Source organism: Schistocerca cancellata, chromosome 5 (genome assembly GCF_023864275.1).
Source record: "Schistocerca cancellata isolate TAMUIC-IGC-003103 chromosome 5, iqSchCanc2.1, whole genome shotgun sequence".
NCBI lineage: Eukaryota > Metazoa > Arthropoda > Insecta > Orthoptera > Acrididae > Schistocerca > Schistocerca cancellata.
The window spans coordinates 150,640,888-150,664,456 of record NC_064630.1 but is presented as its reverse complement, the minus strand read 5'-3'; the positions used below and the strand labels follow the sequence as shown (position 1 = coordinate 150,664,456).

Sequence of the window (23,569 nt, the reverse complement as noted above, 5' to 3'; positions counted from 1 at the left end):
TTGGTGGCTCGCCAAGCAATCTGCATATTTTTAGATGGTATAAAAACAAAAACTTTTGCATATATTTTATATTAATGTTTACTTCTTGTATAAATTCATTCCTGCAACTGGTTTCATATTTATTTTCACATAAATGGGCCAAAGTTCAAATACTGTGTAAAAGCAATGATCAAGCAGGAAGGTTTTCATAGTCATATTACACAAAGGCAGAGACTTCCTGTTCCTTAGTTCTGGTGGCAGACAGTTTTATAGTTGGATGCCTTGGTTAAGTGGTGAGTTTTTGAAAACAGAACACTGAGTTTCATTTTTTGTCTTGTACTATGATCATGAACATTCACATTTTTATTGAATTTAGTAATATTACTTTTTACAAACTTACATGTTTCTAATATGTGGAGATTGCCAAGAGTAAGATGAGCAAACTTTGGGAAAGCCTACTAACAATGTTTCGAGAACCATCTTTACCTGAGAACTCTACAAATACGCTTAACTCCATATGAAATACTCACAAAGGGATCAAGAGGACAAGATTAGATTAATTACAGCATGTACAGAGGCTTTTAAATCATTCTTCTCATGCTCCTTACACGAATAACTGGTACCATGGGTCGAACGCTTTGTCATGCACTTCACAGTGGTTTTCAGACTAAACACTAGATGCAGATGAAAACGTGCACATTTGAAAGAGAGACACACATAAATTGAAGCAGATGCTCCAGAGGCTGCATACCAGCAGGTGTATCATATTCATTTGCTCCATATGCAACTCACAAGGGGTTGAGAGCTACATACCTTTTTCACAACCGGAGCAACACAACAATGTTGCACTGCACTGCAAATAAAAATTCTGACAAATGGCACTGCCCTTTAACTCACTGCATGGAACAATTTATCACAGGACCACAACTTCGCAATGTTCTTTGAGATGTTTCACTACCAGTATCATATAGAGTGCATGTTTAGCTTACAGAATGCAACGGTACTGGAGTACACCTTATTAAAACACAGCAGTTTTAGTGGAACAGGACAATGTCCATCAACAGAAGAAAGAAATAGATAGATAGATAGATAGATAGACACAGAGAGAGAGAGAGAGAGAGAGAGAGAGAGAGAGAGAGAGAGAGAGAGAGAGAGAAATATAAGGTGACACAGGGATACTATAGTTTTATATGCTCATTAGATAACTGGTTACAAATTATTAATTACTATAGTTATGGTAAATAAACTGCTGCTTTTATTCATCATGTTGTGATGTAACTTATCACTTTGGAAAAGCGAGGTATAGCGAAATGTTTACAGTGCCAACAAATGATGATCGGGACCCACAGAAGAGTTTTTCTTTTAGTTAAGCAATTTAGAAGGGCACACTGTTCGGAAATTTGTTGATTCTATTTTTGCATGTAATCTGATGTGGATGGACATTGCGCATCTTCAAGACTGGGTGACAAGGACAGATTTTTGTTAAGCTTTGAGGTACCTGCTGATTAACAGGTTACTCCATGCTTTGACATCCTGACCAGGTGATGCTGCCGTGGAAAGAGAGACGAGACATTATCAGCTGTCATTAAAATTGTATCAAACTGTAATTATGTCAGACAGAACAAATATAATACTCTAACCTATGGCTGGGCAATTTGCGGCCCACAGATCCATTGCATAAAAGAAATTCATCAGAGAGAGAGAGAGAGAGAGAGAGAGAGAGAGAGGAATTTGCATAGTACTTTGCCTTCGACACATTTTCAGATATTTTCAACGATGCTCAGTTTGTCTCGGGTTTGCGGTTCATGATGCACACCAGTGAAAATTTTTCTTATACTGTGCTTGCACAATGCCATTTCGCCATCACTGGATTTCAACAAAGAGATACAGTTTCTCTGTCTTAAAGCAAAGTTATGGCCCATGCGTTCAAATGGATGCGGAGATTGGGAGAAACAGTTTACTACATTAAAGAGGTGCAGGGAGAAGTATTTTCACCTCTGTATCGGTGTTGGCAACACACACACACACACACACACACACACACACACACACACACACACACACTATTTACTGCTTTCTGCCTGTGTCTGTGCTACATGCTCACAGATCGTAGACATTGGTAGTTGGTGACAATGGCACAAAATTTACCAACTACTTGTGAAATGTGCCGATTTGAATAATGGAAGTCGGGACCATAATCTCATGAGCAATCTATTGGATTGCCGCACAAGTTCGTAATGTTTTCCCATAAGTTTAATATACACAACAGAAACACGTCACAGAGACTTTAGTTATCAATAATATATTCTCCTTCACTGTTTACAACATTCTACCAATGCTGGGGTAATTTTTTGATTTTGCAACTGTAGAAATCACATGGTTTTGACATGAAGAACTCATCAAGCCATGTTCAGAGAGAATTTTCATCCAGAAAGGAAGCTCCTTGAAGGTTGTTCGATGTTGTTGTTGTTGTGGTCTTCAGTCCTGAGACTGGTTTGATGCAGCTCTCCATGCTACTCTATCCTGTGCAAGCTTCTTCATCTCCCAGTATCTACTGCAACCTACATCCTTCTGAATCTGCTTAGTGTATTCATCTCTTGGTCTCCCTCTACGATTTTTACCCTCCACACTGCCCTCCAACGCTCAATTTGTGATCCCTTGATGCCTCAAACCGTGTCCTACCAACCGATCCCTTCTTCTAGTCAAGTTGTGCCACAAACTTCTCTTCTCCCCAATCCTATTCAATACCTCCTCATTAGTTACGTGATCTACCCACCTTATCTTCAGCATTCTTCTGTAGCACCACATTTCAAAAGCTTCTATTCTCTTCTTGTCCAAACTAGTTATCGTCCATGTTTCACTTCCATACATGGCTACACTCCATACGAATCCTTTCAGAAACGACTTCCTGACACTTAAATCTATACTCGATGTTAACAAATTCCTCTTCTTGAGAAACGCTTTCCTTCCCATTAACAGTCTACATTTTACATCCTCTCTACTTCGACCATCATCGGTTATTTTACTCCCTAAATAGCAAAACTCCTTTACTACTTTAAGTGTCTCATTTCCTAATCTAATTCCCTCAGCATCACCCGACTTAATTCAACTACATTCCATTATCCTCGTTTTGCTTTTGTTGGTGTTCATCTTATATCCTCCTTTCGATATATCCTTGTTCGATAGAGAGTGGTAAAGGTGAAAATCGAATGGCACAATATCAGGTGTATGAGTTGGGTGTGGAAGTTTTTCCCAACCCAACTCCTGTATAGTGTTTCATGTTACTCTCACATAATGCAGGCATGTGTTATCACGGAGCAGCATCACTTCACACAGTCTTTCAGGTCATTGTTCTTGGATTGTGTCTAAGTTGCAGACGTCTAAGTTGTTAACAATACATGTCAGCAGTGATGGTTACACATAGGGGAAGCAATTCGTAGTACACTACATCATCGCTGTTCCACCAGATGCATAACATTACCTTTTATAGATGCGTGCAAGTGCTTTTTTTGGGCTCAAGCATTTCTTTCTTTTCCTTATGGTAGCACAAAGACAACACTTCTCAGTAATAATACAGGACAGGAATGGTCACAAGCCAACTGATGACGAGCAAGCAAAGATGCATTTAGGCTACCCACTGATTTCTGTGATTTTGGCTTAGAGCATGCGGTACCCATACACCCAATCTTGGAAGCTTCCCAATAACTTGCAAATGTCTCAAAATGGTGGAACGATCAAAGCTCATCACATCTGCCAGATCGCAAATACATTGATGTGGAGCTTGTGGATTAATGCTTTGAAACAATCTTCATGAAACCTCAAAAGTCTTCCTGAAGAAGAGTCACTAATGTCAAAATGATCCACCAGAAAACATTTTTTTGTTATGCTCTGTCCAATGGCATTATCCTCATACACAGAGCAAATGTCTCTGGGTGCCTCCACTACTGTCACCCCTCTACTGAACCCAAACAGAATGATATGTCAGAAATGTTCCGATTTCTCAACTTGGTGCACCATTTTTTAGCCTCCAAAGGAATGACAATATGTACACTCAAATAGCAACAGTGAACTACAAATAAATTATGACAACTGATAAATCCATAGCAAATGAAATACCAACTTGCAAAACAAAAATGCTATCAACTTATGCACCAACCTAGTAGTTATCTGTTGTTGGTCCATCTGTAAGGTTCTGCACTAGTTGTTTGTTAATTTCGTGCAAGTGTTCACATGTATCTTTACTGAATTTATTCGCAAACTGTATGGGGTTAAGAAGAGAAAAGTATATGCTAAATGTCAACAATTCCAGGAGAAATGGATGAAGGATTATTTCTTCACCACGTACAAATATAAACCAGTTCGCTTGTCATGTAATGAATCACTATCGGTTGTGAAGGAATATAATATGGAAAGGTACCTTTCTACAAAACAAACTGCTCAAAACAGCTTATAGAGCAATTGCGGAAACACAAAATTAAAATATTAATTTCCAATTTGGACAACCAACATTGGCTGCTGCACTCCTTACCTGTAGTATAGCCCGGATAATCAGGTACCATGTTGGGAGGATTTTTTGTTTTAAAGTCACCAAGTCCATAGCGTCCATCCACCATGTTGCATTTACGTGATGTTGCCACATTTCACAGTTTTTCATCTTCTCAGCAGTATCAATTTCACTGTTTTCTGGGTGATCATAAACTGAAACTACTCTCAAAAACACATGTTTTGAGGCACAATTTGATGGTGTGGCACATTGGGTAAGTGGTGTTACTCCATGTCACAGATGCTACAGTTTTGATATACATGGGGTGCTACTGTTGCACGACATCATGATATGGCCCCGCAAGCTTAAGTGTGAGAATCAGTGCTCCAAGTCACCAAAGGCTGCCCAAGCCTGCTCAAATGCATGTGTAAATTTGAAGGATTAAGAAGTGTTTCCTGATTGAAAGGAAGGGCAAATCTATAAGTATTTCCAGAAAAATGGGACTACAGGACAGTGCAAAAGCCATTACCAGCACTGCATTTATAAAAGCATTAAAAAAGAAATGAGATGGTGATGAACAGTCATTAAATCCATCGACAACCATTATGTCGAAGAATTCAGAACGTCCACTAACTAGAAGATTGTCAACTGCAGTTTCTAAGGACTATATGTTGTGTCTAGACAAGACAGCCTAGACACAATGAGAGGAAGACGAAAGGCACGCGCTTAAACTCACGCAGGCTGGCATGAGGTCTGAAACAGGATACGTAATGAATGCTATAAAGAAAAGTACGTAGCTTCTGGAATACTTAACTTTAATCCACATTTGTAGAACATCGCTCTTGATGATACATTAATAGAGTCTCAATATCAATTGAATACGGCACCTTGCTAGGTCGTAGCAAATGTAGCTGAAGGCTATGCTAACTATCGTCTCAGCAAATGAGAGCATAATTCTCAGTGAACCACGGCTAGCAACGTCGGCTGTACAACTGGGACGAGTGCTAGTCAGTGTCTCTAGACCTGCCGTGTGGCGGCGCTCGGTCCGCCATCACTGACTGTGGCGACACGCGGGTCCGTCGTATACTAGCGGACCGCGGCCGATTTAAAAGCTACCACCTAGCAAGTGTGGTGTCTGGCGGTGACACCACACTATAACTGCACATCAGATCCACAACAATGCCCCAGCAGCCGACAATGATCATGTCTGCAGCTCACAACCTACAGCAATGGCAGCTTTAGCTGTGGACCCACTTACAACAACAATGTTCACCATAACATCGATCCACCTTCCCATCAGAATCATGACAGGGCAATCTATGCAAGCATTGTTTGGTTAATTGTATTTAATCCAAGCTGATTTTTATTTATTGTGGTGGTGGTGGTGTATTTTGTGGGAGTAGGTTTGACAACCAGAGTTTTTTTGGTTTTGTTTGACGAAGTTATAGTACTATGGCAGTCAACAGCAGACCTCTTCATCTCCGAATAACTACTACAGCCTACTTCCTCCTGAATCTGTATACTGTATTTATTTCTTGGTCTCCCTCTACTATTTTTACTCCCTCCCCCTTCCCCAACACCTCCCTCCAATACTAAATTGGTGATTCCATGATGCCTCAATTTGTCCTATCAACCAATTCCTTCTTTTGGTCAATGTGTGCCACCAATTTCTTGTCTCCCCAATTATATTCAGTACCTCCTCATTAGTTATGTGACCTACCCATCTAATCTTCAATTCTCTTTTTGTCTACGCTGTTTATCATCTGTGTTTCACTTCCACACATGGCTACACTCCAGGCAAATACTTTCAGAAGAGAATTCTTAAGACTTAAATCTATATTCAATGTTAACAAATTTCTCTTTTTCAGAAATGCTTTTCTTGTTTTCTTGCCATTGTCAGTCTACATTTTATATGCTCTCTACTACTACAGTTATTTTGCTGCCCAAACAGCGAAACTCATTTACCAATTTAATTGTCTCATTTCTTAATCTAATTCCATCAGCATCATCTGATTTAATTCGACTACATTCCATTATCCTTGTTTTACTTTGGCTTATATTCATCTTATATCGTTCTTTCAAAACAGTGTCCATTCCGTTCAACTGCCCTTCCAAGTACTGCACTGGGGGGTCTAGGCTACAACACTGCCTCACTTCCTTCTCAACCAATGCTCTCCTTTCATGCCCCTCAATTCGTGTAGCTGCTGCCTGGTTTCTGTAAAAGTTGTAAATAGCTTTTCACTCCCTGTATTTTACTCCCACTACCTAAAGAATTTCAAAGAGAGTATTCCAGTCAACACTGTCAAAAGCTTTTTCTAAGCCTACAAATGCTATAAATGTAGGTTTGTCTTTCCTTAACCTATCTTCCATGATAAGTCATAGGGTCAGTATTGCCTTGCGTGTTCCTACATTTCTCCGGAATCCAAAATGATCTTCCCCGAGGTTGGCTTCTATCAGTTTTTCCATTCTTCTAAAATTAACTCGTGTTAGTATTTTGCAACCATGATTTAATTGATAGTTCTGTAATTTTCACATCTTTCAGCAAGCGCCCCCAACCCCTTTTTAAAATGATTACATTCTTCATGAAGTCAGTGTGTGTTTCGCCTGTCTCATACATCTTGCACACCAGATGGAAGAGTTTTTTCATGGCTGGCCCTCCCAAGCCTATCAACAGTTCTGATGGAATGTCATCTACTCTTGACACCTTATTTCAACTTAGATCTTTCAGATTTCTGTCACATTCTCCTCACAGTATCACTTCTCCCATCTGATCTTCAACTATGTCCACTTCACTTTCTATCATGCTGCCTTCAAGTTTATCTCCCTTGTATAGATCCTCTATATACTCCTTACACCTTTCACCTTCCCCTTCTTTGCTTAGGACTGGTTTCCCATCTGAGCACTTGATATTCATACAGCTGCTCCTCTTTTCCCCAAATGTCTCTTTAATTTTAATGTAGCGGTATCTATCTTTCCTCTACTGAAATGTGCTTCTAAATCCTTGCAGTTGTCCCCTAGCCATTCTTGCTTAGCCATTTTGCTCTTCCTGTCACTTTCATTTTTTAGATGTTTGTATTCGCTTTCGCCCATTTCATTTGCTGCATTTTTATATTTTCTCCTTTCATCAGTTAAATTCAATAACCCTTGTATTATCCAAGGATTTCTACTCTGCCTTGTCTTTTTAACCATTTGATCCTCTGCTGCCTTCACTATTTCATCTCAAAGCTATCCATTTCTACTGTATTCCTTTCCTCTGTTTCAGTCAACTGTTGTTTAACACTCCCTCTCAAACTCTCAGCAACCTCTGGTTCTTTCAACTTATCCGGGCCCATCTCCTTAATTTTCAACCTTTTTCCAATTTCTTCAGCTTTAATCTATGGTCCATAACCAATAAATTGTGGCCAGAGTCCACATATGCCCCTGGAAAAGTCTTACAATGGAAAATCTAGTTCCAAATCTCTGTCTTGCCTTTATATAATCAATCTGAAATCTTCCAGTGTCTCCGGTCTCTTCCGTGCATACAACCTTCTTTTATGATTGCTGAACCAAGTGTTGGTGATGATTAAATTATGCTCTGTGCAAAATTCTACCAAGCAGCTTCCTCTTCCATTCCTTTCTCCCAGTCCGTATTCACCAACAATTTTTCCAACTATGAAATTCCAGTGACCTATCTCAATCAAATTTTACCTCATTTAACTATCTGAATAACTTCTTTTACCACCTCATACGTTTCTTCAATCTCTTCATCATCTTTGGAGCTAGTTGGCATATAAACTTATATTACTGTAGTAGGCATGGCTTCATATCTATCTTGGCTATGATAATGCATTCACTATGCTGTTTGTAGCAGCTTCCTATTTTCTTATTCCTTATTAAACCCACTCCTACATTACCTGTGCTTGATTTTGTATTTATAGCCCTGTAGTCACCTGAAAAGAAATCCTGTTCCTCCTGCCACCGAACTTCACTAATTCACATTACATCTAACTTCAACCTATCCATTTCCCTTTTTAAATTTTATAACCTACCTGTCCAATTAAGGAATCTAACATTCCATGCTTCGATCTGTAGAATGCCAGTTTTGTTTCTCCTGATGACGAGGACCTCCTGGGTAATCCCCGTCCAGAAACAGAGCTGTTTTACAGAAGAGGAAGCCATCATCATTTAACCGTACAGTAGACACACATGCCCTTGCAAAGAATTACAGCTGTAGTTTCCCTTGCTTTCAGCCATTCACAGGACAAGCACTGCAAGGTCGTTTTGGTTGATGTTACAAGACCAGATCAGTCAACTATCCAGACTGGTGCACCTGAAACTACTGAAAAGGCTGCTGCCCCTCTTCAGGAACCACACATATGTCTGGCCTCTCAACAGATACCCTTCCATTGTCATTGCACCTACAGTATGGCTATCGGTATCACTAAGGCACACAAGCCACCCCACTGACGGCAAGGTCCATGGCTCAAGAGGGGAAACTAATGTTAACCATACATAGTAACTATGTGTGCCCAACACTCCCAGTAACTGAAGTTTACATCATAGACATAACCGAAAGTAAAGAAAAGCCTACATGTTTTAGGCACAGCAAGAAGTAAAGGAAAGCCTGTAAAGGAAGAGATGACACTACATACAATAATAAATGCTGTCCATCAAAAGCTGTAATCGTGCCACATCTAAAGTTAGAAGCACTCTTAGGGCTGCACTGCTATGTGACTATAAAGCATTTCTTGATTTCAATGCAAATAGAGTATGGTGGAAAAGTACACTTTTGAGAATAATTCAGACACCTGTAAATAGGAATAGCAAAGGATGGCACATATTCATCTGGTGGCTAAAGCTAATGTTGTAGTAGTGGTAGTAGTAGTAGTAGTAGTAGTAGAGATCAGATTATGGTTATGGAAGGATCAGTACAATTCACAAAGTATCAGGAATTACAAAACATACTACCCACATATAAAAAGTATATTCAGATAAACAAAGGATAATTAGCAAGTATGTGTGTATATTTAAGATAATGGATGAGAAGCTTTTCTTTTACGAACTATATCCTATACCAATGAGTCTTTAATGTGGCAGTTCAAGAAGATACAAAGTATTACTGACAAAAGTACTATTGAATGCAGCTTAAATGTATACGATAATCCTTTGTTGGTGGTGGAAATACACGCACGAGGTGTTCAATTGGTAAGTGTGAGTGAGTACAGAAGGATTGTTGTCCAAGCCTGAGGAAGCCTCTTCTGTTTTAGTTCTATGGACTTAACACAGGTTACAGGCAGGTACACTTCCACAAAGAATATAGAGCATACACAGCCTTTTTAATTTGAAGAAAAAACTAATCAATTTTATGTAGCCCTAGTATCTTTTGGCTTTAATATATTTGTGGTGGTTTTTAGCCATGCTCCAGACAACTCCTTAAATGGTGATCTAGTACAAGAAACAATTACAGAAGTAGCCAAACTGCTACTAATTTCCAAGACCAGGGAGGGCACTGCGCATTGTTTAATATAACTGAACTGAAAAATGATTACGGAAGAAAGGAAGAACAACAAAACTAGCAAAGTCTCATTTTGGCAGGAATGAGCTGAAATCTCTAGGACATATGGTGTGATTAAGGGTATACAACTTGACCCAGGAAAGATTCAAGCTATAAAAGGCTGCCTAGAACCACTAAATTTGGCTAAGAGAAGCAAGGTAAGCCATGGAAGAGAACAGTTCATAAAAACGCTGAAATCACCATGAGAAGGGAGATGAAGAGTTATCAATTATCATTAAGAGTATATCGACACGTCAGACAAAACATATGTAATACTCTAATGCACGAGTAAGTTCGAAGCATTATGAAATGTTTCCTGGTTGTAAACTAAGGGTCAATACATGAGTATTTCTGGAACAATGCTTTCAGTCATTTAGTAGCACAATGGATCTGAGAAAGCTTTATAGCTGCCAGCATAGAAGTTGAGGAAGAGAGAGAGAGTCCACGTACGAAGAAGAGGCACAGTTTAGCTGCACCTTCAAACAAGGAGCAGCAGTACATTATTTAAAACCAATGGTGATGGTACTTTTAATTCAATCATACATACATTTCAGACAAGGTAACGCCTCACTGTGTGGGAGAGTGAAGCAGCTCAGATGTGTTAATGGTACTCCCATCTCTATTTTCAATCTTTGTTGTGGAGGCAAATTAATCAGTTAGTTAGATTCATGTTCCATGGATCATTTGCACAATAAACAGCAATAACGTGGAACAGGTCACGTTATATTCACATCACAAATTACTTAATAAATATGTCTATCTGTTGATCCTTACAAGTTTCTTTTTAACATAAAGATGTGAGTTAGAAATTCCTACCCACCACCTTTTACACATTAAAATAATAGAAATTATTCTACAAAATGGGAGGGGTTATCAAAGAGAAACTTTTTCAGTTTGTTTTCAAATTTCATTTTGCTGTCTGTCAGATATATTATATCAATGGGTAAGTGATCAAAAATTTTGGCTGCAGCATTTTTGAGCTGAAGGAAAACCTTAAGGGGTTCCGGAAAGCCCTATTTTTCCAATGTTAAAATAGCACTCATTAATTACATGTTTTCTTAGAAATTATTTGAGCTAGGAGTCCAAATTTTTACAGGTTATTTACTGGAGTATTGGATAAAACTTAACAAGGAGTTTTTAAAAACACGAATTTAGTTGGTAGAGATTAATTTTTTTGTTGTAATGAAAATCCACTACTTTTTGTGCCTTTTTTGTTTACAAATTCAACAATATTCAGGTTTTTGGAGAAAGGCTGTGTTAAGTTACACAGAAGGGACTGTAACATTTCCTGAAAATTTGAAGCAAGTTAGTTTGGTAGATCCTGACAATACATGTAATTTGTACAAAAAAATAAAACTTTTGGGAATTGAACGACAAAGTTTGATTTACGTTTTTAATACATTCCAGGTCCATAGGATGGATTATCTTCATCTTCTGCAAGCTCCTCTTCCAGCTTTCTCTTTGTTCTCCTCCTGTTTACTCTGGCTTGTATTTCTAAGCTTTTACAGCCCTGCCAGCAGCCCTAAGGCATTCCCCATCTAAAGCAAGCATCATTCATACCATGTGGAAGCCTATCTTCATTCCCATATTTTGAAAGACTTTGCACCTTGCAATGTTGCCATCATAAAAAGCAACAACAGCATCATACGCACCAAAGTTAAGTGTTTGTATTCCAACAAACACAGTCTTGGGGATTCTTGACCATATAACACTATTTACACCTTCATTGGTGTTTTTGAGTTTTTCCATAAATACACTTTTTCAACAGTTCAGGTGCTGCTAAGTCTCAGAAAATAGGTTTTATCACTTCCATTACCGCATCAGGCAGACTATATTTATGAGTGTACACTTCACCAGCTGGCAATCCCTTGTTGTACTTACACCAACTGCTTTCTCCTTTGGAACACAAGTAATGATGGAGACTTTCATTGTTTGAAAAAGTATGAAAAAAAAAAGAGCCCAAACAGACTACTTCATTTCATCTAAGCTGTGTGTGTTTTGGCTAATAGTCATTCCATAATAGGTCTATATTTTGTCACTTACACTGTCAATTAACCTTCCCTTCCCATACAACCTTTACCATCACTGAAATTTTGCTTTTTGTACGAAGCTTTCAGTCACCGAAATCTTGGTCCCATTCGTTTCTGCATGTGGCCAGTACACTCAAATTTCCACATTACAACATCATCACCATAGGGCACCAGTTCTTCAATATGTTTGAAACATTTAGAATCACTGTCACCAAGGTAATTCACATATCGCACTTTATCACATGCAACAGAACGTTGAAATATACTAACAACACCCGACACTTCCATTGCACCACTATTGTCACCTTCATTAGCTGCACAATTATTTTCATGTATACCTTATTTTTTTGTGGACACTGTAATATTTAGATATTACTGCTACATCTAAAACTTATACATACTGGAGGCAGATACTACACCACGAAGAGATTTGTGTTCTCATTTATGCCAGGCACCATCGAATGCTGCAATCAAGTCTCTATTACAACTGTTTTCTATAACTGTCCCTTCCACAGCTTCCTTCATAGATTATATATTTCAGACACTATAAATCTATTATAATTAGGGATTTGGAAGATTCTCCATGTCACAGAAAACTGTACCTGCAGTAGCACCCTTACCAATTGTACGCAAGTAGCAAAAACAAATCTAACGTGTTCATAGACTTTGCTATCATTTTCTTCATTTGGAATTACAGCAACACTTTTTCAAAAGATGGTTATGTATGAACACTTACTATACTGTAGTTCCATTTCACTGGCAAGTCCTACGTGATTTTTTATAGAGTGTTCCAGACCTACTTCACTACACTGAATACATCTTGCACAGTTTGAAAAAATTCCAATTCGCCCACACTTTTCACTTTTCATTAACTGAACCAAGCTTCCTCTGTGAAGTACTTTCTTTCTCATTTTTACTGCAATGGGCAGGTGTACCAGCAATGTTAGGTTCACAGACCAGGTTATTGTATTTATTGTTTACAGTAATAACACCTATCTTTGGCTTTCCAACATTTCTTCTTTTCTTAAAAATCTTCAGAGCATTTCTAATCACTTTACATTTACCCATGATTATCTTTCGATAAAACACACTCTTCAATGAACAGAATGCATTGCGAATATTTTCAGGATTAAAAAGAGTAAATAAACATGCAACATGTGACAATCGATCAAGCAATATATATATCAAACTATCATGGGTTAGCCACAACACTTATTTTGTAACACTTTTTTGTCTCTCATCACTAAATGTACATGATGAGCATGTAGATTCACGAGTACAACATTTGACAGCAATTTAACAGCACCACAGTGGATCACGTCCACGCAGAACACATTTTAAAAATATGTTGTCGTCTTCTGAACAGAATAAATTATATATCAATTGAAAGGGGAAAGTCTGTAGATTTTTAAAATGCAAAAAAGTAAAAATTGAACATTTCATGATTTTGAACCTTTCCGGAGCCCCTTAATGTGGAGTAAATAATGTATCTTCCCTTCTGGTATTGTAATTGTTGCAACGTCAAGTTTAACACATATATTTCAGAACGACACAACACATATAAGTCACAGAGTAAGTTGACAAGCAAGACATGTGTACACGTTAGCGTTCGAATGAGCACTGAGTCCCAGTCTAGCGGCCGCTGCTCGGCTGGCCGCTTAGGTGGCGCAGCTGCTGCATGGCTGGCAGACAGCGCTGCGCGTAATTGCGCGGCGGCGCTTTGAATGGTCGGCGAGTCACAACAGTAATTATGTACATCATTGTTCCTTTTGAATAGTAGAGTATTATTTACAACAAATTTGATCAGGGGATAAATGTACTGTGAAGCAGTAATCATCCATGCCCAACTCCTAACACTTAATATCTACAAGATAATAATAGGCAAGCACCTCATGTCCCTCTTACATCATGTTTATGAACATTGAAGCCTTTCATTCTCAGAGATGAGATTCCCCCCAGAACAATATTCCACATGACATTATTGAATTAAATTATGTCAACTTACTGATTTGTCTATCGCCCCCAGATTCGCAATGATTCTAAGTGCAAAAGTGGCTGAACTAGGTTGTTTTAGGAGTTTCTAGTTCAACAATCATGTAAATTCCTGTGTAGAGTGACATGTAAAATAAGGGAAAGGAATTCACTCACCTATAGTGGATCAATGAATGGAACACAGAAACATGTAACAGAAAACAGCAATCACACCAGATTTCAAGCAATTGATCTTTTTCTAGCCGAAGTACACACTTTCACATACACAACCACACAAAAACCCAGATGTTCCCTCCTATGACCACAGCAAGATTTAGTATTGAAAGCCTACATCTCTCCTAAGCTGCTGCCATTGCCTCACTGTACTTTTTCCCTTCTCTCCATACCACTCCCACTACTACTCGTACATTGCCTTCTCCCACCACTCCCTCTTCTCTCTCTCTCTCTCTCTCTCTCTCTCTCTCTCTCTCTCCACCCCCTCTTCCCCTCCATCCACTACTGTCCCCTTTCTCTTTCCTCCCCTCACCACTCCCCTCCCCTCCCTCTTCCTGCATCTCTTTTTGCTATTTTTCTCCTGTTGTGTGGCCGCAGAGTTATTTCTCCAAAGATTTGTTTCTTTCCCACTTCCACCTCGCTCCTCGCTGTGTCCTTCCCTACTCCCTCTCAACTCCATTGGCTCAGCCAACTACTTTTTCCAGTTTAAATTCTAATCAATATGGATGCCTAAAAATTTTGAAGTTTCCACCCTATTTATTATTTCCCCACTACGTGTTACACTTACCAGAGTAGCACCTAGAATTGAATATGTGGTGTCTTTTTAAAATTGAGTGAGAGAGCATTCACAGAAAACCAGTCAATGATGCATTTAAGAACAATGTTTACTATTTATTGTATGTATGCTTGGACTGATTACAATACTTGCGTCATGCGTAAAAAGAACTAAATCTGCTTGTGGTATATTATACGGAAGATTGTTTACACATATGATAAATAAAAGCAGAGCTAAGATTGTGCCTTGGGGAACTCCATATATGATTTCTCTCCAGTCATAAGAATCTCCCTGATTATATTGGTTGAGTTACTAAGTAAAACTTTGTACATTCTTTGGGCTAGATATGACATTATCCTTTGGTTGACTATACCATCAATCCCACAAAACCTCAGCTTATCTCTAGGAGAATATCATGAACCACGCATTCAAATGTCTTAGACAGGTTGCAGAAAATATCAACTAGCACTTTTTTATTATTTAATGCTTGCAAAATTTGGCGAACGAATGTGTAAAAAGCATTCGCAGCAGAGCACCTCTTCTGGAATCCAAAGTGTGATCTACTGAGGGTATTATTGTTGCTCAGGTGGGATTGTAGAAAACATCGACTTCTCAAAAATTTTGGAAAATTATGTTAGGTGTGAAACAGGTCAGTAGTCACTGACATCTTTCCTGTCACCTTTATTATAGAGCAGTTTAACAACGGCATATTTTAGTCTCTCTGCAAAAATACCTTGAGTTAGTGATTCATTACATTGGGCTTGTTATGTGGCAACAAATCCTTAGTAATCTGTCAGAAACATTATCAAATCCCAATGAGCTTTTATTTTTGAGAGAATATTAAATTTTCTTGATTTCATAAGCAGAAGTTGGCGAATTTTATGAAAGTTTCTTTTTCAACACACTGCTGTTTTCCTCTTGAACTATTTGTCCTACACCTTCCTCCATATTTAAGGCATGGTTATTAAACACATTTGCTACCTGTGACTCATTGTTTATAGTCCTCTCATTTACTTAAATTGTGATGTTATCCGATTATGATACGTTGTCCTGTGTCTCATTTCGCTACATTCCGTATAGCCTAAGTCTGTTGTCGGATTATTGGCTTCTGACATATCTGTAGGTTTGCTCTGGTTCTAGGTCTGTCGTTGCCAATAATTGCTCTATGTCTGATAGTTCTCATTATCACTACATGTAAACCTTGCTTTGTGATTCCTTCAGTTACTCCTAATTTTGGGCATAATCCACCAGACAACAATTGCTCCACTTTGAATGAACATTTCTTTATGAATAACTAAAACCACAATGTAAATTAAGAAATAATGTATAACATTACAGAGAAATCACTGACATGCCTATTGATGGAAATTACATACATAAACCACACATCAAATATAAAAAATACTGAAGAGGGTGGAGAGGACTGGCACTATCTATCAACAAAACTCTGCAAGCCACATGACTTCAAAATCGCATAACATAGTTACTGATAGGTGATAAAGAAATGTTTATTTTATTTCTTAAATATTCTCCTAGTTACCACAAAATAATTGTAAATGCTCTTTTAAGACTCTTTCAGTCTGAACATGCCAACGGCTAAATGGCAAATATCAATAAGCAATTCAGTTTGGCACTTACATAAAACTTAAAATGGGTAACTGAACTTATTGGAACATTAGAGGATATCTGTGATGTACAGAAGGAAGGATGACAGTAAAAAGGTTTTAGTTCAATACCTTATTGGAATTAAGGTAATTTACATGGTATAAATTTGTCATTACATCAGCTGAACATGATTTGGTTTGAAGGTAAAAGGGAGACAAAACATTTGTTTTGTTGAATGGAATATCCCAGCATTCATACACTGGATGCGATTTTGGTAAATAAGAGAAATTGTAAGGCTGGATGACCAGAGTCACTGCAGTACTGTGGTGATTATTAACTACACTACACCACTTCCAGTAGGACTCTTCATACCACCAAACTAGCCCCCATGGTGCTGTGCCTTTTTTTTCTTCTTTTCTTTTTTTTTGCAAGCACTATCCCAAATTTGCAAATGATTTTGCTACACCTTTTGAAAATGCGACATCTGCTGCAATGGAAATTTGAAAATGCACTGAAAGGTCTGAAAACAGATACTCGCCAAAATAGAGAAGGTTAAAAATTTTAAATATTTTGAGGGCATAATCCCATAAACTGATTTGGAAAAAGCTACTATAGGAAAAAGGTGGTTCCTGAAGAGGGGCAGCAGCCTTTTCAGTAGTTGCAAGGGCAACAGTCTGGATGATTGACTGATCTGGCCTTGTAACACTAACCAAAACGGCGTTGCTGTGCTGGTACTGCGAACGGCTGAAAGCAAGGGGAAACTACGGCCGTAATTTTTCTCGATGGCATGCAGGTTTACTGTATGGTTAAATGATGATGGCGTCCTCTTAGGTAAAATATTCCGGAGGTAAAATAGTTCCCCAATCGGAACTCTGGGTGGGGACTACTCGAGAGGATGTCGTTATCAGGAGAAAGAAAACGCGTTCTATGGATCGCAGCGTGGAATGTCAGATCCCTTAATTGGGTAGGTAGGTTAGAAAATTTAAAAAGGGAAATGGATAGGTTGAAGTTAGATATAGTGGGAATTAGTGAAGTTCGGTGGCAGTAGGAACAAGACTTCTGGTCAGGTGACTACAGGGTTATAAATACAAAATCAAATAGGGGTAATGGAGGAGTAGGTTTAATAATGAATACGAAAATAGGAATGCGGGTAAGCTACTACAAACAGCATAGTGAATGCATTATTGTGGCCAAGATAATACGAAGCCCACGCCTACTATAGTAGTACAAGTTTATATGCCAACTAGCTCTGCAGATGACGAAGAAATTGAAGAAATGAATGATGAAATAAAAGAAATTATTCAGATAGTGAAGGGTGATGAAAATTTAATAGTCATGGGTGACTGGAATTCGGTAGTAGGAAAAGGGAGCGAAGGAAACGTAGTAGGTGAATATGGATTGGGGCTAAGAGATTAAAGAGGAAGTTGTCAGGTAGAATTTTGCACAGAGCACAACTTAATCATAGCTAACACTTGGTTCAAGAATCATAAAAGAAGGCTGTATACATGGAAGTAGCCTGGAGATACTGACAGGTTTCAGATAGATTATCTAATGGTAAGACAGAGATTTAGGAGCCAGGTTTTAAATTGTAAAACATTTCCAGGGGCAGATGTGGACTCTGACCACAATCTATTGGTTATGAACTGTAGATTACAACTGAACAAACTGCAAAAAGGTGGGAATTTAAGGAGATGGGACCTGGATAAACTGAAAGAACCAGAGGTTGTACAGAGTTTCAGGGAGAGCATAAAGGAACAATTGACAGGAATGGTGGAAAGAAATATAGTAGAAAAGAAATATAGTAGAAGAAGAATGGGTGGATTTTCGGGATGAAGTAGTGAAGGCAGCAGAGGATCAAGTAGGTAAAAAGACGAGGGCTAGTAGAAATCCTTGGGTAACAGAAGATATATTGAATTTAATTGATGAAAGGAGAAAATATAAAAATGCAGTAAATGAAGCAGGCAAAAAGGAATACAAACATCTCAAAAATGAGATCGACAGGAAGTGCAAAATGGCTAAGCAGGGATGGCTAGAGGACAAATTTAAGGATGTAGAGGCTTATCTCACTAGGGGTAAGATAGATACTGCTTACAGGAAGATTAAAGAGACCCTTGGAGAAAAGAGAACCACTTGCATGAATGCCAAGAGCTCAGATGGAAACCCAGTTCTAAGCAAAGAAGGGAAAGCAGAAAGGTGGAAGGAGTACATAGAGGGTCTATACAAGGGCGTTGTTCTTGAGGACAATATTATGGAAATGGAAGAGGATGTAGATGAAGATGAAATGGGCGATATTACACTGCATGAAGAGTTTGATAGAGCACTGAAAGACCTAAGGTGAATCAAGACCCCGGGAGTAGACAACATTCCATTAGAACTACTGACAGCCTTACGAGAGCCAGTCCTGACAAAACTCTACCATCTGGTGAGCAAAATGTATGAGACAGGTGAAATTCCCTCAGACTTCAAGATGAATATAATAATTCCAATCCCAAAGAAAGCAGGTGTTGACAGATGTGAAAATTACCGAACTATCAGTATAATAAGCCACAGCTGCAAAATACTAACACGAATTCTTTACAGACGAATGGAAGAACTGGTAGAAGCCGACCTCAGGGAAGAGCAATTTGGATTTCGTACAAATATTGGTACACATGAGTCAATACTGACCCTACGACTTATCTTAGAAAATAGATTAAGGAAAGGTAAACCTACAGTTCTAGCATTTGTAGACTTAGAGAAAGCTTTTGATAATGTTGACTGGAATACTATTTCAAATTCTGAAGGTGGCAGGGGTAAAATACAGGGAGCAAAAGGCTATTTACAATTTGTACAGAAACCAGATGGCAGTTGTGAGAGTCAAGGGGGCATGAAAGGGAAGCAGTGGTTGGGAAGGGAGTGAGACAGGGTTGTAGTCTCTCTCCGATGTTATTCAATCTGTATATTGAGCAAGCAGAGAAGGAAACAAAAGAAAAATTCGGAATAGGTATTAAAATCCATGGAGAAGAAATAAAAACTTTGAGGTTCACCGATGACATTGTAATTCTGTCAGAGACAGCAAAGGACTTGGAAGACCAGTTGAACGGAATGGATAGTGTCTTGAAAGGAGGATATAAGATGAACATCAACAAAAGCAAAACGAGGATAATGGAATGTAGTCGAATTAAGTCGGGTGATGCTGAGAGTATTAGATTAGGAAATAAGACACTTAAAGTAGTAAAGGAGTTTTGCTATTTGGGGAGCAAAGTAACTGATGATGGTCGAAGTAGAGAGGATATAAAATGTAGACTGGCAATGGCAAGGAAAGCGTTTCTGAAGAAGAGAAATTTGTTAACATCGAGTATAGATTTAAGTGCCAGGAAGTCATTTCTGAAAGTAACTGTATGGAGTGTAGCCATGTATGGAAGTGAAACATGGACGATAAATAGTTTGGACAAGAAGAGAATAGAAGCTTTTGAAACATGGTGCTACAGAAGAATGCTGAAGATTAGATGGGTAGATCACATAACTAATGAGGAGGTATTGAACAGGATTGGGGAGAAGTTTGTGGCACAACTTGACTAGAAGAAGGGATCGGTTGGTAGGACATGGTCTGAGGCATCAAGTGATCACCAATTTAGTATTGGAGGGCAGTGTGGAGGGTAAAAATCGTAGAGGGAGGCCAAGAGATGAATACACTAAGCAGATTCAGAAGGATGTAGGTTGCAGTAGGTACTGGGAGATGAAGAAGCTTGCACAGGGTGGAGTAGCATGGAGAGCTGCATCAAACCAGTCTCAGGACTGAAGACCACAACAACAATAGAAGAAAGGATACATAAAATCGAAGGGCATAATATGCTATAACTAAAGAAAGACTTTTACAAAACAGCCATCTAAAAATACAAAAATAATACATTACAATACAGTACTGAAGCCAGAATACCTAGCATCAAACCATAATTTAGACAACTGGAAAGTTGAAACATTAGGAAAATGTTTGGATCACAAAAAATTATGGAAGGTAGGAAAGCAACAGATTTCTTCAAACACAGGAAACATATCACAAGTAATAATTTAAAAAAGATAGGTATTTTTGGACTTTTGTTTCGAATAGAAAATAACAGATTACCGTAACCAAAAAGATCTTCCATTATTTGTGGGATACAACATCAACAAGAAGTTGGTACCACAAAGTAATAAAAACAAAAAGCATTGGTACGTTGATAGAGACAATAACAAACACACACACAAATTTCAAGCTTTCGCACCCACGGTTGCTTCATCAGGAAAGAGTGAAGGAGAGGGAAAGACGAAAGGATGTGGGTTTTAAGGGAGAGGGTAAGGAGTCATTCCAATCCCAGGAGCGGAAAGACTTAGCTTAGGGGGAAAAAGGGACAGGTATACACTAGCGAACACACACACACACATCCATCCGCACAAATACAGACACAAGCGGATGGGTGTGTGTGTGTGGGGGGGGGGGGGGGGGGCGCTGTCCCTCTTTCCCCCCTAAGGTAAGTCTTTCCGCTCCTGGGATTGGAATGATTCCTTACCCTCTCCCTTAAAACCCACATCCATTCGTCTTTCCCTCTCCTTCCCTCTTTCCTGATGAAGCAACCGTGGGTTGCGAAAGCTTGAAATTTGTGTGTGTATTTGTGTTTGTTATTGTCTCTATCAATGTACCAATGCTTTCGTTTGGTAAGTTACAGAATCTTTGTTTTTAGATGTATCTTTCCCATATGGAATGTTTCCCTCTATATATAGCTGAAGAAACAAGTGACATAGATGTGTTTGAGGAAAAGTATTGGATGTGGAAGTATTCCAATCACAGCCACACATTGGGATCAAACACTTCCCTTGACCTACATAGCTCAACAGCAGCTCCCGATCCCATAAATTAGGATCAAACACTTCCCTTGACCTATATAGCTCAAAATCATCTCCCGATACCAATACCAACATTCACAGCCACACATTGGGATCGAACACTTCCCTTGACCTGAAAGATCATAGTGAATGGATGAAAGAGTACTGGAAAAAAAGGAAAGAACAACAAACAAGGAATTGAAATTGGCAAATGATTTTTCCTTCTTCTTCTTGGATGAGCTAACCCATCCACGAAGAAGAAGAATGCATATCTTAAAGCGATGATGAAACAAACTAGTACCTCAAACTGAGGCATTAGAATGAATGTGTATTACAATGAATGTTTTAACAGTTTGCTTCAAAATTTCACCATTCAAAGGAAGACATAATTTATATATAGGCCCTAAGTTCTCTCTCACACAATAAATAATCAGAAAAACTAAATAAAAATCACGGCTAATTGGCTACATATTTTGAAACCAACACACAAATTTCTTGTAATAAGGAAAAACACTTTATTAATACTCACTTAATCAATTCATGTGGACCCAATGATTGCTCTGTCATCATTCAGAGGTGTGGTACACTGACAGAGAAATTTAAATCATTTAGGCCCTGGTACGTCCTGCAACAAATTAACAGTACATTTCACAACAGATAGATTACCATAAAAAATATGACAAAATATTTATTTAAAATGTTAATATCTCTATTTATGGTGCTGCTGAGTGTGTATATTAAGGCATGCATAGGAAAGATTTCAGTGCATTGCTCCTAAGCATGGGACTATTTTTTTAAAAAATTATTACTGACTCCCTCTTCCTCTGACAAGTGTTAACTGCAACAAGTGATTTGTGTGTGTGTGTGTGTGTGTGTGTGTGTGTGTGTGTGCGCGCGTGTGTGTGTGCGTGTAAGAGAAAGACTGAACAATCAGTTAAGTAGAAAACACTTCATGTATGGCGCAAAAAAAAAAAACACACTTCATGTAAAAGGTCAGCACATTGTCATATTTCCTGTGAGAGTGTTGTATAGGCCTAGGCAAACTGTAAAACACAATGCCACATCAATGCCAGATGACTATTAGGCTACGACCCACGGAACACGCAGACAACTAATATAACGATTATATTTATTTTATGGCGAAAGTGTCAAGAACTCTAGTCTTTACCCTGTTTACGGAGGTACAAACAACCGTTACATCAAAACTGTAAATTAGTTTGTTAAAGAATAAAAAACAAACCTATAACAAAGAGGTCAGTTGTTAAAAACCCAATACCTTAACCGAAATAATAATAAGATGACATTATATCCGCTAAATCAATGGCATAAAGTGTTGAGCTTCCATACTACAAAAACAGCATTACATTAATTTTTCACAGTAGCCATTCCTCACACATGAGGTAAACGTGAAAATTCTGTCGCTGCACCAGTAGTAAACAAATGTATTCACCAGTATTTCCCTTAGCCCTACCAACGCATCGTTGACGAATCCAACAGTCCCGTTTGAAGACTGGAAACACTTGAGTTGACACGTTCTGCACAATATTATTTGGTAGTGATTTGCTCGAAACATCAACACAGTACTTCAAATGTACTACTTTGTTAAGAAAGCAAACTCGAACAAGAAGCTACATCATACGCAAAGTTAACAGATCATTTGATAAATACATCACGGAATCACTACACACCTACCAACAACAAACACCTTCGATTGACAGCCTGACAGGTTTGATAAATACACCACGGAATCACTACACACCTACCAACAGCAAACACCTTCGACTATCGACTGACACTCTGACAGTCCGTCAGGCATGCGGATTTTGACAGAGCGCTTGAGTTCCCTGATTGGTTGTTGCTTTGATGGGACCCGTCTCCAAGAACTGCAACTAGACAATGGTCTATACATGAGCCAAACTGGAACACCGCCAGCTGTGTACTCAGAGGCTTTGAAGTGTATTTTCCTTACTTGTATACAGAATCAGATGTACAAAATAAATAAAAAATTAACCCTAGATCTGTGGTAGAAAAGTGCTGCCATCTCCCGGCCGTTCAAATGATAGGGGCGCTGGCGCAGGTGGTGCAGCTTGGCGGATTAAGTATTTGCAGCCGGGTACGATCAGGTGAAACATTGAATACGGTGCCATCATGGCTCTGTTGTTACTATACTGTTATAGAAGCTCCTTCCATCACTGGACACGCCGGCAAAGGAAATAAACCCATCGAAGATCAGGTAGAAAAAAATCTCAGTGAAAGGGAAAGCTGCAGGCCAAAATCTGCAAAGCGGAAAACAACAATAAGAAAACAAAGCGATGAAGAAATTCAGGACGTAGAGT

At 38.7% G+C, this 23,569-nt stretch overlaps 1 protein-coding gene across 6 annotated transcripts in view; it reads right to left on the bottom strand.

Moving 5' to 3' along the window:
- The window catches only part of LOC126189004 (cellular tumor antigen p53-like), a 174,897-nt gene extending 151,841 nt beyond the window's left edge, over positions 1-23,056 (bottom strand). Inside the window, exons 1-2 of one of the 6 annotated variants that reach the window (XM_049930810.1) lie at positions 22,926-23,056; positions 21,763-21,858 (exon numbers count right to left, since the gene is read on the bottom strand). In XM_049930810.1, the coding sequence (XP_049786767.1) occupies positions 21,763-21,803 (41 nt within the window). In that variant the 5' untranslated portion in view covers positions 21,804-21,858; positions 22,926-23,056. The other 5 variants (XM_049930812.1, XM_049930813.1, XM_049930811.1 and 2 more) reach the window with 5 other exon arrangements.
- Between the last annotated feature and the right edge of the window lie 513 nt (positions 23,057-23,569).